We start from the raw sequence: 12,945 nt of genomic DNA on the forward strand, positions 1-12,945 counted from the left end.
TATTTCCTTTGGCTATTTTCTTGTGTCAGCGAAGTAAACTTAGCCTGGATTAAAAAATGTACAGCTTGAGGGTAAAACAGGTTTACCCCTGCACTGGGGTAAACACTGGAAAATATACTGTGATGTTTTTATGTGTATCTGTATATGCACAATGACAACAAACAGGCTTTTCTAGAAATGGTGTTCTTCATCTTATTTCCAAAGAGCAATGCATCCTCAGAATGGATATATGCTAAAATATAAAAACATTTTGTTGATTCTTTTGCCACATCTTAAGCATAAATATACACAGAAACACACATGTTTTGGTTTCAGCTCAAGACAAAACTAAAAGTCCCCAACAAAAGAGGCTACTTGCAGCAGAATCAACCACATCCTGGCACCACTGTGTCTAAGAAGTAGGTGATGTGGTCAAGATGAACTGTGAATGGCAATCAAAAAGCTAAGCGTTGTCAAAAGCCAAATATCTAGATGAGGTGACTGTCTATGATGGTCTTAGACACTCAGAGGTATTCATAGTATTGCACCTTCAACTGTCATCCTTCCACTGCCCGGACAACAGGATTGGGGTAAAAAGACAAGACAGGATCAAAGAGTCCAAAAAAGAGCCATTCTTTCCTTCACAATGCTTAGACTAGAGAACATTATTAAGTTGCTCTTACTGTGCCTAAAACATGAAAATAAGCATCAGCGCAATAAAGGGAGAGATGGTTCACTAAGAATGACATTGCATCATCAGTCATCAGCGAAATGCACAGAAAATCCACCAGATTAGAGGACAGGCTTCCAGCTTTATTTTGAGGTGAGGAAATACAGCACTTTCCTAAGAGACCAGTAAGGGAGTCATCCTTCAAAACACAGGAATCCACAAGGGTTTGGGTTTTTTTCCCCATTGACTTTATGCAACAAGCATTATCTAAGATGTTCTGCTGTCTCTAATAATATGGTGCTAGTCTACAAATCGTGTTCCTGACTGACATGTCACACTTCTGATACATAATATACCTGATAAGGATTGCAATAAACACTTCAGAATGTGTACTGAAGACTTGTTCTTTTATGTTCTTTCTCATACTGAATTACACTTTACCCTGCAAATAATTCTACCAAAATCAATAGGTTTCCTGGCAGTAAGTAAAGGTACTAATACAATCTATAATAATACTCCCTATTGAGATTGTGATCTATTAACTTACATGAAAGGACAAAACTTGGGAAACCTATCCAGTATGAAACCAAAATTAGGCAACAGTCTGCTAGGTCAATGATCCACCAATTAAAGAAAAACCTCTTCAGTAGGATTTATTGGCTCCAGAGAACACTATTCAATCAATAATCCACTAATATTGGAGAGACTTCCACCTGAAAAATGCAATGCTATGGCTCCAAAGGGGCAGTTATAGACAATCAAATAAATTGTCTAATCACATGCAGTAGCACAAAGTGAACCTTAACGGAGACAGTACAGTGAATTTCTGTTAACTCTCTTATATTTTCAGTCCACACAGTACTAGTTTTTCTACATGTTATCAGTAACAAAGGAAATAAAACTTTGAGGCCAACCAAAGTGCCAACCCTTACTGTAAATTAGTGCAAGTCAATCTTGACATATATTTAGGGAAAATATTTCCTTCTCTTTTTCTTTTGTCATCTTTTCCTTTCTTCTCATTTCCCTTTTCCATGTTGATAGAATGATTCTGGTTTTATGGTAACTAGGTCTTCAAGGCAATAGCAGAACAATAAACAGTCACATTTTCAAGGAGTCATTTGGGTGGATCAAAAGAAGTAAACCAATTAGTTTTCAACGAAAATGAAAATAAGTGATGGATCTGAGAATGCTCTCTCAAAAGAAGTCAAATCAGCCATTTTTCACTTCTACAGATCTGAGTCTTCAAGAGGCCATGACTGAGAGGGGAAAGATAGCTCAGTCCGCAGATGTCATCAACATGGTGTCTTCTGTGTTACACAACCTGAGGGAGACCTCAAGCATTTCAAGCTTACCCATGACATGAAAATTAAACGTAAACCATCCCACTACAGTAAGAAAGACAGGGACAAGGGCTCAATTGCCTCCCCACTAGCTTCAGTTAACAAGGTGACACTGGTTCAAATGAGCACTGTCCTGCACATTCATGAGGGTCGAGAGAGAAATTTGGGCTTAACTTTTCTAGGAAAAAAAAATAAACCTGTAATTAGTGTAGGAGAACGTGACAGATATTATTGGTAAATCATTTTGAGCTGGAATTGCAGTTGTCTCATCCTCAAGTCCCTCAAGTCTTAATGAATTCCTGATGATTCCTGGAGTGGGATTCATCTGAGCTAATGGAGAATTGAGCCTGAACTAATCATTTAGAAGCAGATATTCTGAGGTAACCTAAATTTTTATTTTTGTTTTTAGTTGCATAAAACAGAACAGATTATTAGCATCCCAAAAGTGCTTTTCTTCCCCCCAATTACTAGAGAAGACACTCAGAGAAGATCTCTGCATTGTAGCTAGTCTGTTTTAGTGTGCCTCTACCTATGCTGTTTGTGGGACATTCATCTTTGTCTACCAGAAATAAGGGGACAGTACATAAAACAGAGCTAGGAAGTAAGTAAAATATGAATTAGTGGCCTAAAAAGCCACTAGCTTAATCTCTTCTCCACCAAAGCTTTCAGTGAATTGCCGTATCTGAACTCTGCTAAACTCAGTTCTTTCTGTTACTGCAGTAACCTCCATCCCATATCCCAGTTTTAGTCCAGAGCTCTTCAGTGTTCCTTTATTTTCCCCAGCAAAGGGAGCAATTGTGAGGCAAAATGGGTTTAGACAATCAGACAGTGTTTATGAATAATTTTGATGTTTTGATTAATCAAGAAGTAAGCAACAATGTAAAAAACTCAGAGAATACATGGTTTAGGATTCACAGTCCAAACGGGATGATGGAATGAAAGCTCCTATCTCAGATGGGATATTTGGTACTAAATGGAAACTGCAAGTCAGGTCAGTGTTGCCTTAAATAGGGAGAGCTTATTGAAACACAAACTGAACTTTTTTTCAGTAAGTAATGAGTATATTAAATCAAAATTTTAGATACATTTGAGCATATTAAGCATTCAAGTACTCTGTGTGTAGAAGTATGGGTATATATATAGTATTGTGCAATGATATTTTAGTACATTAAAATCAAATTAGAGCTATAAAACCATGTATTGTATTAGGGCCAAAAAAAATATATGTAGACCTGCTTAACTATAAAAAGGTGGCTTCTCCTTTCAGTGGTCCACAGAAGTGCTACTTTGGGCTGGTGGGCCATGAAAATTCAGTCTGAATTTGCTCCAAACCTTTGTAAGAGGCATCAGTCTATGTTTGACTTTGGAATCCTACCTGGTTTTGTAAGATTTAATACTGTATGCCTTTCTGTTTGCTAAAATTTAATCCAAACAAAACTTGGGTAAATAATACCGGGAACATCATTCCAAAAACTGTAAAGTATCCAAAATGCAGTAGTGAAAGCAATTCCTGGCACCTATAGGAATAACCAGCACTTTTGCTCAATTTCTGAGTCTCCAAACCTTTACTCAACATTAATACTTTTATTTCATTTTGGTCGTAATCTTACATGCTCCTAGACTCATTTGTGTTTTATTTGATAGAAATGTGTTTAATTGAATTTTTTGTAAGACATACAGTGCTGACTCTTCTGCAGACTTCTCAGTTCAAATAAAAAGCATCATAAGATATATTGATTAGTTGGTTTGTCATTAAATACCAATGCAATCTATATTACTTAATCAGAAAGCTGAGTTGCTTTAGGCATTGGAGAAATAAGAGATGCTGCTGAGAAATACTTTTTTGAAAAATAACACTTCATCATCCAGTATGCTCAAGTCATAAATTTAGTGGAAGATGAAAACACACACTTCTGAATGGGTCTAGTCATTAGAAACAGTTACAAGCATCAGATAATTTACACTGTTTACAAGGCAAGCAGAAATGTTTAAAAATACTACTAGCTATGGAATTCAACAGACCATTGACTTTTTGAAATTTTAAATGAGAAAAAAAATTTCAACATTTTTGTACGAACAAGGAGTCTGATCTCTTTAACAAATACATTGACTAAAGTCAATGAAAATCTCAAGTATTCAGTACTGCTGAGAATCACAAGTGTTGAGTACTGCTGAAAACCAGGAATCTCTTAGTTAAAGATCCAAATAAAGATTTAGGAGACAGGTATAACTATATACAGCATGTTGCTTATTGCTTCAAATAAAATCAGAAGAGAAAATTACATGAAATGCAACATTATTTTTGCCAAACACCATTTAGCAGAAAATCTCTGCTAAAATCCTGTTCTGAACAGGAAAATCCTGTTCCCCCTCCAAGTTTGGAGGGGAAAGAAAACAGGATCCTGTATAAATCCTACTACTGAAAGCACTAGAGGCTTTCCCAATTGTACATGATTGAGAAGGGAGTCTGAGACAGACAGATACTGGCAAGTCTAAGCTTGTTCTTCAGTAGCTGGTGTGTGAGAGAAAGCCATAACAACTTTTTGAGGCTGATGGGTCATTTCTCTATATAGAACACTTAAAGTCTTAAGTTTTATTGCAAGTGACAGAAATATATAACTAATCATTTAGGCTCCCTTGTTGTCTTTTGGAAGGCATTTTGCAGAGAAAAAAGCATGCTTTTTGAAGTCCTGGACACATAAGAGCAAATGTGGCAGAACACTTCTACTGACAAGCCAACAGGCACATAAATTTCTGGCTAGACTTTACTCAAATGAAATTTACTAAAACTTTCATGAAAGAATGAGAACTCTTTTTATCTTCTCATTCTTTCCTGCTCCAATTCTCTCCTGACCCACAAAATTGCCATACATTGTTATGTTAGGAAATCAGTTGTGCCAATTATTAGTCTCATGATATCCAGTCTTTCAGCTGCTAGAACTATGTGTTTACCTGAGAATCTTGTATTTCATTTAAAAAGTAAAATTCTGGTTCTGGTTCTCATCATTTTCTGTGAAAAGCTAGAAAACATGGACTCGAGACTCAAAAGACAGAAGAGAAATAAAAAAACATGAATAAATAAAATAAATGTATATTTGTAGCTATGAAGTTCTCACGAATTTGAAGTCAATTTCTTTATTTTCTTAGTCCACATTCAAGGAGTTTTTGTGTTCCAGCAGAAATAAAAACAGGAGTAAGATACCCAGGCCTCCGCCCTTACAGCTGAGCAACTCGTGTTCATTCTTTCCCCTTTCTCCTATAGCTACACTTGGAAACTCACAATGTTGGTGCGGAATGGACAGAAGTGTCACTAAGGACCGCAGCAATGTTTGTGCCTGTCCTTCATAACTAAATATGAAAATGTTTGAGGTTGCAAGTAGCACTGAAAGCTGGTGGAACGAGTAACAAAATGACTCTGTAGCCCGGCTGTATGTAATGTTGCACAGAGAACGCTGGGCTGACCAAAGTATATCACATAGATGCCACCAAACTAAGAAACAGCAGACCTTACATAAGCTGGGTAATGACCTTAACTAATAATATTATAGTAATTCTGGTATCTAAATATATAATAATGGGAAAAAAATCAGCCATACATCATCATTATGGCTAGGCTTCGTGAACGAAGATTTGGGAAGGACTCTACCCATATTTGCTACAAGTGCACTGGTGGCTAAAAATACCAATGCGAGATAGACAAGTCCGGTTGCAAAAGGCACAGCAGAAAGACTCCTCAGGTGGTATTGACAAGACACGATTCTTTCTGTGTTGTCTTTTCTCCTCGAGGGTGATCCTGCGTGCGTTCTCAAAGGAAGCAGCAGCGTTATAGGTGGTGTGTCTCCAGATCTCCCGATTTGAGGCCAGAGTAGACCAGTTATGTTGATCAATATGGCCAAGGCTGAGATATTGTTTCAAGGAGTCCTTGTATCTCCTCTTCGGGGCTCCTCTCTTGCAGCAACCAGTGGCAAGTTCACCATAAAGCAAGATCTTAGGGAGGCGGTGGTCCTTCATCCTTGAGATGTGCCCTGCCCAGCCCAGCTGTGTTCTCAGCAACATGGCCTCAATACTTGTGACTGCTACCTGTTCTAGAACAGATGTATTTGTCACATAATCTGACCAGTGAATGTTTAGGATTGTACGGAGGCAGCGTTGATGGAAGCGTTCTGAGAGACCCAGGTGGTGGTGGTAGATGACCCATGACTTAGATTCATATAAAAGAGTAGACAGCACAATGGCTCTGTAAATACTGATCTTTGTACTTTTCTTCAGGTGTTTATTTCATCAAACTCTTTTATGGAGTTTTCCAAAAGCTCTATATGCCTTTGCTAACCTGTTGTCTATCTCTCCGTCAGTCTTACCATCCGAGGAGATGAGGCTATCTAGGTAATTAAACTGCTGGACTGATTTGAGCTCTGAAGCCATACATACTCAGCAGGATTTAAACTTTGAATAAAAACAAAAAATAGCAAGGAATCAGTCTCCTTTCATTGCAGAAGAACATGGAATATACTGAGAAGTAACCTAGAGGAAGAAAGGAAGGGGTGCCCTGTGGCTGGTTCCAAAGAGTAGGGTCACTGTAGCTGGGTTCTACCCTAACACAGCAATTGACTTTCTGTGAAAACCTAGAAAAGTCATTAAATATCCATATATTTTATGTCCCTCATTTTTGAAAAGGTGATGATAATAATAACTATCCCAAAGGTTTAGTGGGGGTTACTTCAGTAATGTTTGTACAGTATGTACATCTCTTAACTGGAGAGTACTATAGAAATGCTAAGTATTATTATTATTACACAGGAGTATTAGAAAAAAAAGTAATACAGTAGAAAATTCTTTAATAGAAACACCTAAATTAATATGGGATGATTTTTTTACAACAGAAAACCAAGGGGTCAAAATAATTTCCTACTTCTGATTTTAACAATCACTCCTCCCCAAACATTGCTCTCATCTTGGGTCCCAACTGCATGTGAACTAATATTCAATTCATCCTCCAACTGTAAAATGAAAGAAAAACACCTAAAAAATGGAATAACTCTTTTTCCTAAGGCATAAGTGTAATATAAAGTATAACATTATGGAATGAAAATCAACAGCGTTGTTGAGTTTATTTTATTAAAAATGTTTCTCTGCGGACAGTGCCTGTGTGTATAATTGGGATGGTGCAGCACAGTAAATTTCCATTAAGAAACAATGATTCACTTAGTACAGTGAAGACAGTAATACAGTTAAACTCTTAAGTTAAGTGGAAAATAAGTCAAACTAAACCCCAACAGGTTTTCTGCTAGGGGCATAGATAATGTTTTTGAAAATGTTCTAAATTTTCTTTCTCAAATATATGTATTATACTTTGCAATATTCTTAATTATATCCATTTTCTCCTTTATACACTTCCCCCGGAGATTAGTGAAGAATGGAAAACTTACTTATAGTGGATTTCAGATTTAATGAGACGAAGATGGTTTAATATATATGACAAAGTGATATGCTCTCACCATATTTGATAGGTAATTATTTTTTATACTCTAATGGCTACCATTTTGAGAATAATTAATGTATTATTTGTGTAATTAATAGATAATCAAAAGACTCTGGTTACATGGTGGTGGGTGGTACTACCCTGTTTAACATCTCTAGAGCTCTTGGCATCACATCATATATGCATTAAAAGTTTTCCTTTGAGAGACTTGTGCACATTCAAAATACATAAGTAACATTGGTATGATATTTCTGTGTGTGTGTATATATATATCTATATGTTTCTGTGTCATACATATGTATATAAGAATGTATATTTTAAACAAAGTTTTTCAGAACTTAGATTTTTAAATGCATAGTTCTGCACTTAAATAAATGCCATAACTTTCCACAGATATAAAAACATTCAGCATTTCCTATGGAAAACGTGCATCTATTGCTGTGAAGTTCTGCAGGTCTATCAACAGTCCTTCATAACCACTAGCTTTGAAGTTTGTTGATAGATAAAACAGAATCATCATGATTTTTTTCCCCATTAGCAGAAGACAGCAACTCATTAAAAAAATGGTATTGATGTCATAAGAAAACTTAAAATTACATTCAAATGGACAAGTTCAGGAACTTGAAAACCATCAACTTCATCTATATCATGATCTCCCAAATCATCATGATTAGAAAATTAGGAGTGAAGGAATGACTAAATGGGAAGATAGTAATTTTTCTCGTGTTGTTTTCTTGAATGCTTGTATTAAAAAAAAGTATGTTTAGAGGTGTTGGCAACATGCTCTTTGAGGTGCTGATTTAAGAAACTGTCCATCACCTTGAGAATGCTGTTGCCCTAGACACCCTGGTGTACTACTGGAAGAGAAAAAACTCTTTACCTCCAAAGTTCAACAATGATTTGTGATTTCTTTCTTATTCTTTAGTCAAAGATCACTTGCAGAGTAAAGTGACTCATAATGATGACTAAGGTGAGAGCTTATTTAAAAGCTACGAACAGAAGAAAATGACGTGGTTATACCAGATCTGTTTGCTAACTTAATAGCACTCTTTCCTGAATGATGCCACTACTTTTGGGGAATGGATCAAAACATGCAACCTCCACTAAGTCAGTTGCAAAGCTGAACATTGGCCTTCAGTTGAAAGAGCTTGTTCATCTGAATATAGCATTGCACATACCATTCTTTTCCCTCCTTTCCATAAATTTTCAGGTTTAGGTTTAAGATGTGGCCAAGATTGATGCAAATCTCATGGTCTATATGTTTTTTCCACATATCTACGACCTTGAATGTTTTCTCATATATGGTAAATTTATCTCTCTGTAATTGTTACCTCAGATACGCTATTCTTGACTCATATGTGCAAAGAAACTGATGATCACACACCTTAATTAATTGACGTAGGGAGTGAAATTCAGAGTGAAGCTTTTTGTGACAAAACTCAGAGGTTTTTTTCCCCCTCTCCATGTCAGAGGGGTTGGAACTAGATGATCTTTAGGGTCTCTTCCAACCCAAGTAATTCCATGATTCTATGATTTATAGTGAAGTTAATCAGTGATTTATAGTGAAGTTATAGAAAGAAAATTACTGCTTTTCCACTCATGATGCAATTAGTGCCCTCTAAAATTCTCTTTTGCAAAATGTTTAAGAAATAAATATCATAGCAAAGATTCAATAAAACAAATATGAATGAACACACAGTACATAAATGAAGGTGAAAATATATTATTATATATGTACATGCATTGTAATATGTTATGTATAAAATAAATATTTTATCCTATCATTAAGAAGAGTTTCTCTACAAAAGGATGATAATTTTTTTATTACCTTAAAATACTGCAGTTGTTTCTCAGCATTCATTGTTCCCTCATTTTCTTGTCTCAGACAGGAATTGAAGATGAAAAGCTCTGTATCTCTCAGCCACCCTTTCAGCTCTTTGATCCTGACCTCCAGCTGCCTTACCAGGCTGCCACTTTCAGGCGAGAGCAGGTCACGTGGACCTAACCCACTGTGCCCTGCCATTATGTCTTGGATCTTCTCTCCTAGGGTTTTCTAATGCATCAGATAAGGAAAACATAGATTAGTCATATGTACCAAAACATATACAGGTTAATGTGCAACAAGAAGCATCTGTTAGATGATCAGAGATGTGGTTTTTTAATAATTATTACTAATACCAATCAGTTTCATTCTTAGTTTCCTTGTTTCATTCTATTTCATTTGTTTTTGTACCCTTGTTTCTCACTTATGCTGTTCTCTCTGGGTCACTGGCTTTGCTAGAAGGATTATAAATCAATGTTTATTAAAAGCAATTAAGGACAGAGGAGACAAAATGCTACATAACTTTGCAAACTAGTTACTCTACAGAATTTGTCTGTGGCTTTAGATGATTATGACTGTGAGAGTTACTGGTTTCCAGGCAGCAACAGAAACATGACAAGCACTGAGTTCACCAGACTCCTGTCCAAGGTACTGTCTACATTTTTGAAGAAACAATGAAATATTTTTTGAGGTATGAACTGCCAGGTCATAATTTCCAAACGTGTAGCCTTGGGGCTGTATGGAGGAGCAGTTAGGTTACAAAAGAGTTGTTTTGTTTTTAAAAGTGGATGGACTCATTCAAATGTCAATAAGCTAGAAATTGCAAATCTTCTCTGTTCCTGAACATCAGTCCAATTATTTAGGCCACCAAATTTGAATCTCAGTTCTCTGTGTTAAGCATCCACTTTAAAAATAATGGACCAGAATAAACATTCACCTCTGATTGCTAATGAAACTAATTTACTACATCTTTTCAAAGTAGTATTTCTAATAAAAGAACCACTGAATAACATTTTGATAGTGGACGCTGTGAGCATAATGAATATTCTGAAGAGGCCAGGGATAAAAAGTTACCTTTCTTTTCAGTATTTTGAAAGGCAATTCTTTAACATCACAAGAGAGATATGCTGTTGCCTGCTTCTTCTATGCTAAGACATATTTTATCTGACCTATAAGAGGCTGTCAGGCAGACACTTATTATGAGCACTAGATCTATGGTACTGATTGTTGAATATTGAATATATACTGACACTCACATCCAATAACCTTTTAAACTCATAATTATTGGTGGTTAATTGTTGTAACATGAAGATACAATTTTAGGTGACCCAATATGGCTGTCTGTTGAAAATATATGCTTTAGAAAGTTACCGGAATACCATTTATAACAATAAAGTTGGTTTCCAAAAATAAGCTTTAAAACACAAATAAAATTAGGGCAACTGATACTAATCTACTATGTGGCATTCTGTAAATAACGTCTGTAGGAGATCATAACTGAAAAACGTGCTTTCTTGGCAACACCCTTCTATTTTCATGGTGCAAATATTGATAATTTGAAGACCCTCAGTGGAATCCAGCACTAGCTATTGTTTTTATGCTGTAACAAAAGTAGCAGCAGGAGGTGAAATCAATGCCCTTGGAGGGTAGGGTCACAAAAAAGAATTTATTGCCACTTTTTTGTTCTGGAACAGTTTGCAATCATAAATTCTTCATAAACAGAATACTTCAGAGAATGGTCCGTCTTCATAAATATACGACAGAGGACATCAATTTCATTTAATTCACAATTTGTGTCAGCACAGCAGATGCCAATGCCTGCCTTGATAGGGTTGTTTAATATGCAATTGAGACTGAGTAATATTCAGCACAGGGGACAAAATTTCACAGATTAAACTGTACGCACCACTGACATTTCATTCTAATGTATTTCCATTCCACAGTGTTCACCTTAGATGAAAGTAATATTAAAAACCATATCCCTCTATTTTGCCATTGTTAGAAGTTAAAATCCTTGTCTTTAATTTTTTTCATGCCAATTAAAATGTAATCATGCCAATTAAAACAGTATGTCTAGTGTTGTTAGTTTCTGCAAAGGTTTTTATTAAATTAAACAAAACTCTATCAAACTCTGCTTATTATTCATGAAACTGCATTTAACAGGAAAACTGTAAAAGTTATATTTTATTTTTCTGTAAATGCTGAAATTAATGGCAAAAGTTAATTTCGAGGTATATACTGAGAAGCAAAGGGCTTCAAATTAGGGCTTCAATTTTTTTTTTAAGACAGAGGTTTTTTAAAATTTTAGAATTATCATCAGTTACTTATAGTTTTATATCCTACCAGCTCTAATCACTGCCACTGAATTAAACTGATTAAATACATTGAAATTCATAAATGTAAGGCTTACATCTGAAATCATTTTAAAAATACAAGTTGTCATGATCAGATGTAAAATATTAGGTTAGTAAGTCCTATTTTTATCAATAAATTTATTAAAGAACAAATAGATTCAAAATGCTTATGGTGATGTTGCAGATTTGAAAGTAATAAGACTACTGATCATAAGGCAACTTTTAACATTTTCTGACAATTTGCACATTTAGAGAATCAAGCAATTAGAAGAAACTGTGCTGAATCAAAAAAGCCCCGCCCTCTGAAATGGCTATTGCATTGCTACATAAGCTGAAGTGACACAAGTCAGTACTTAAAATGCTGTTGGCAGGTTGCATATATAGTTTACTCTTAATATAATAGAAATATTTTTAAACTAGGATAATAGCATGCAAAATTATGCAATGTAACTGTATTGCTAATATCATACATCCATAATTAATCATTTAAAGTAATTTATAAATTTATCTTACCCTTGATTTGAAGTGAAGGCAATTAAGGAGAGAAGTGGATGGAAAAATATATAGTTTGACCTCTCTCTCTCTCTCTCTCAGCTGTTTTACAACAATAGGACAATAGTGTCTCCTGCACAGTGCCATCATCGGTCTCTGGGTAACAGAATCCCTATATTGCTTTTTTTGCCAGATTCTTGTATCTCACTCTTTGGCTGAGACCCAACCCATCATAGCGTGAAATGAATTACACGAAACTTTTTTGGTTTTTGTCAAAAGTGAGCTGAATACAGCAGCGTGAAACATATCCTGGCTGTGTTCTCAGCTTCAGGTATGCAGATTTGTACTGAATCTGTATATTTGTTTTTGAGCCACCAGTGTGACCTGAAGTACGCAGTGACAGCCCCACTTTTCATCTTAAAGGTATAGTAAATAGTTAAACAGTAGATGTCTCTAACATGTACCTTCAGAATAAATTCTATTAACATTCACTCAAGCATGACAGTCAGTGTATATCAGATATACTGCATTATAGTTGACTTGGTGCATACCCGTAATACATGGCATATTTTACTTACATTTTTTATGTATTAAAGAACTAAAATTATTAAAGTCAGACAGGAGACAAGCATGGAATAAAAAAAAAATCAACAGAAGAGGAAAATACTATGGAGTTTTTATAATAGAATGAGTAGTTTGTTTGAAATGTTCGTGGTGGATTGAAAGAGAGAGATATTTGTGCTTCAAATTAGAAATCAGACAGACAGTGTACTTCAACACACAAAAATGTACACATAACCCACAAACAG

The 12,945-nt window shown here is 35.5% G+C and overlaps 1 protein-coding gene across 15 annotated transcripts in view; it reads right to left on the bottom strand.

The window, feature by feature from the left end:
- AKAP6 (A-kinase anchoring protein 6) overlaps positions 1–12,945 on the bottom strand; it is a 274,869-nt gene that overhangs the window by 40,078 nt on the left and 221,846 nt on the right. For all 15 annotated transcript variants that reach the window (XM_027638234.1, XM_027638231.1, XM_027638225.1 and 12 more), the window contains one exon: positions 9,297–9,521. In XM_027638234.1, the coding sequence (XP_027494035.1) occupies positions 9,297–9,521 (225 nt within the window). The remainder of the gene's footprint in view (positions 1–9,296; positions 9,522–12,945) is intronic.

Source organism: Corapipo altera, unplaced genomic scaffold (genome assembly GCF_003945725.1).
Source record: "Corapipo altera isolate COAL_440 unplaced genomic scaffold, ASM394572v1 23, whole genome shotgun sequence".
NCBI lineage: Eukaryota > Metazoa > Chordata > Aves > Passeriformes > Pipridae > Corapipo > Corapipo altera.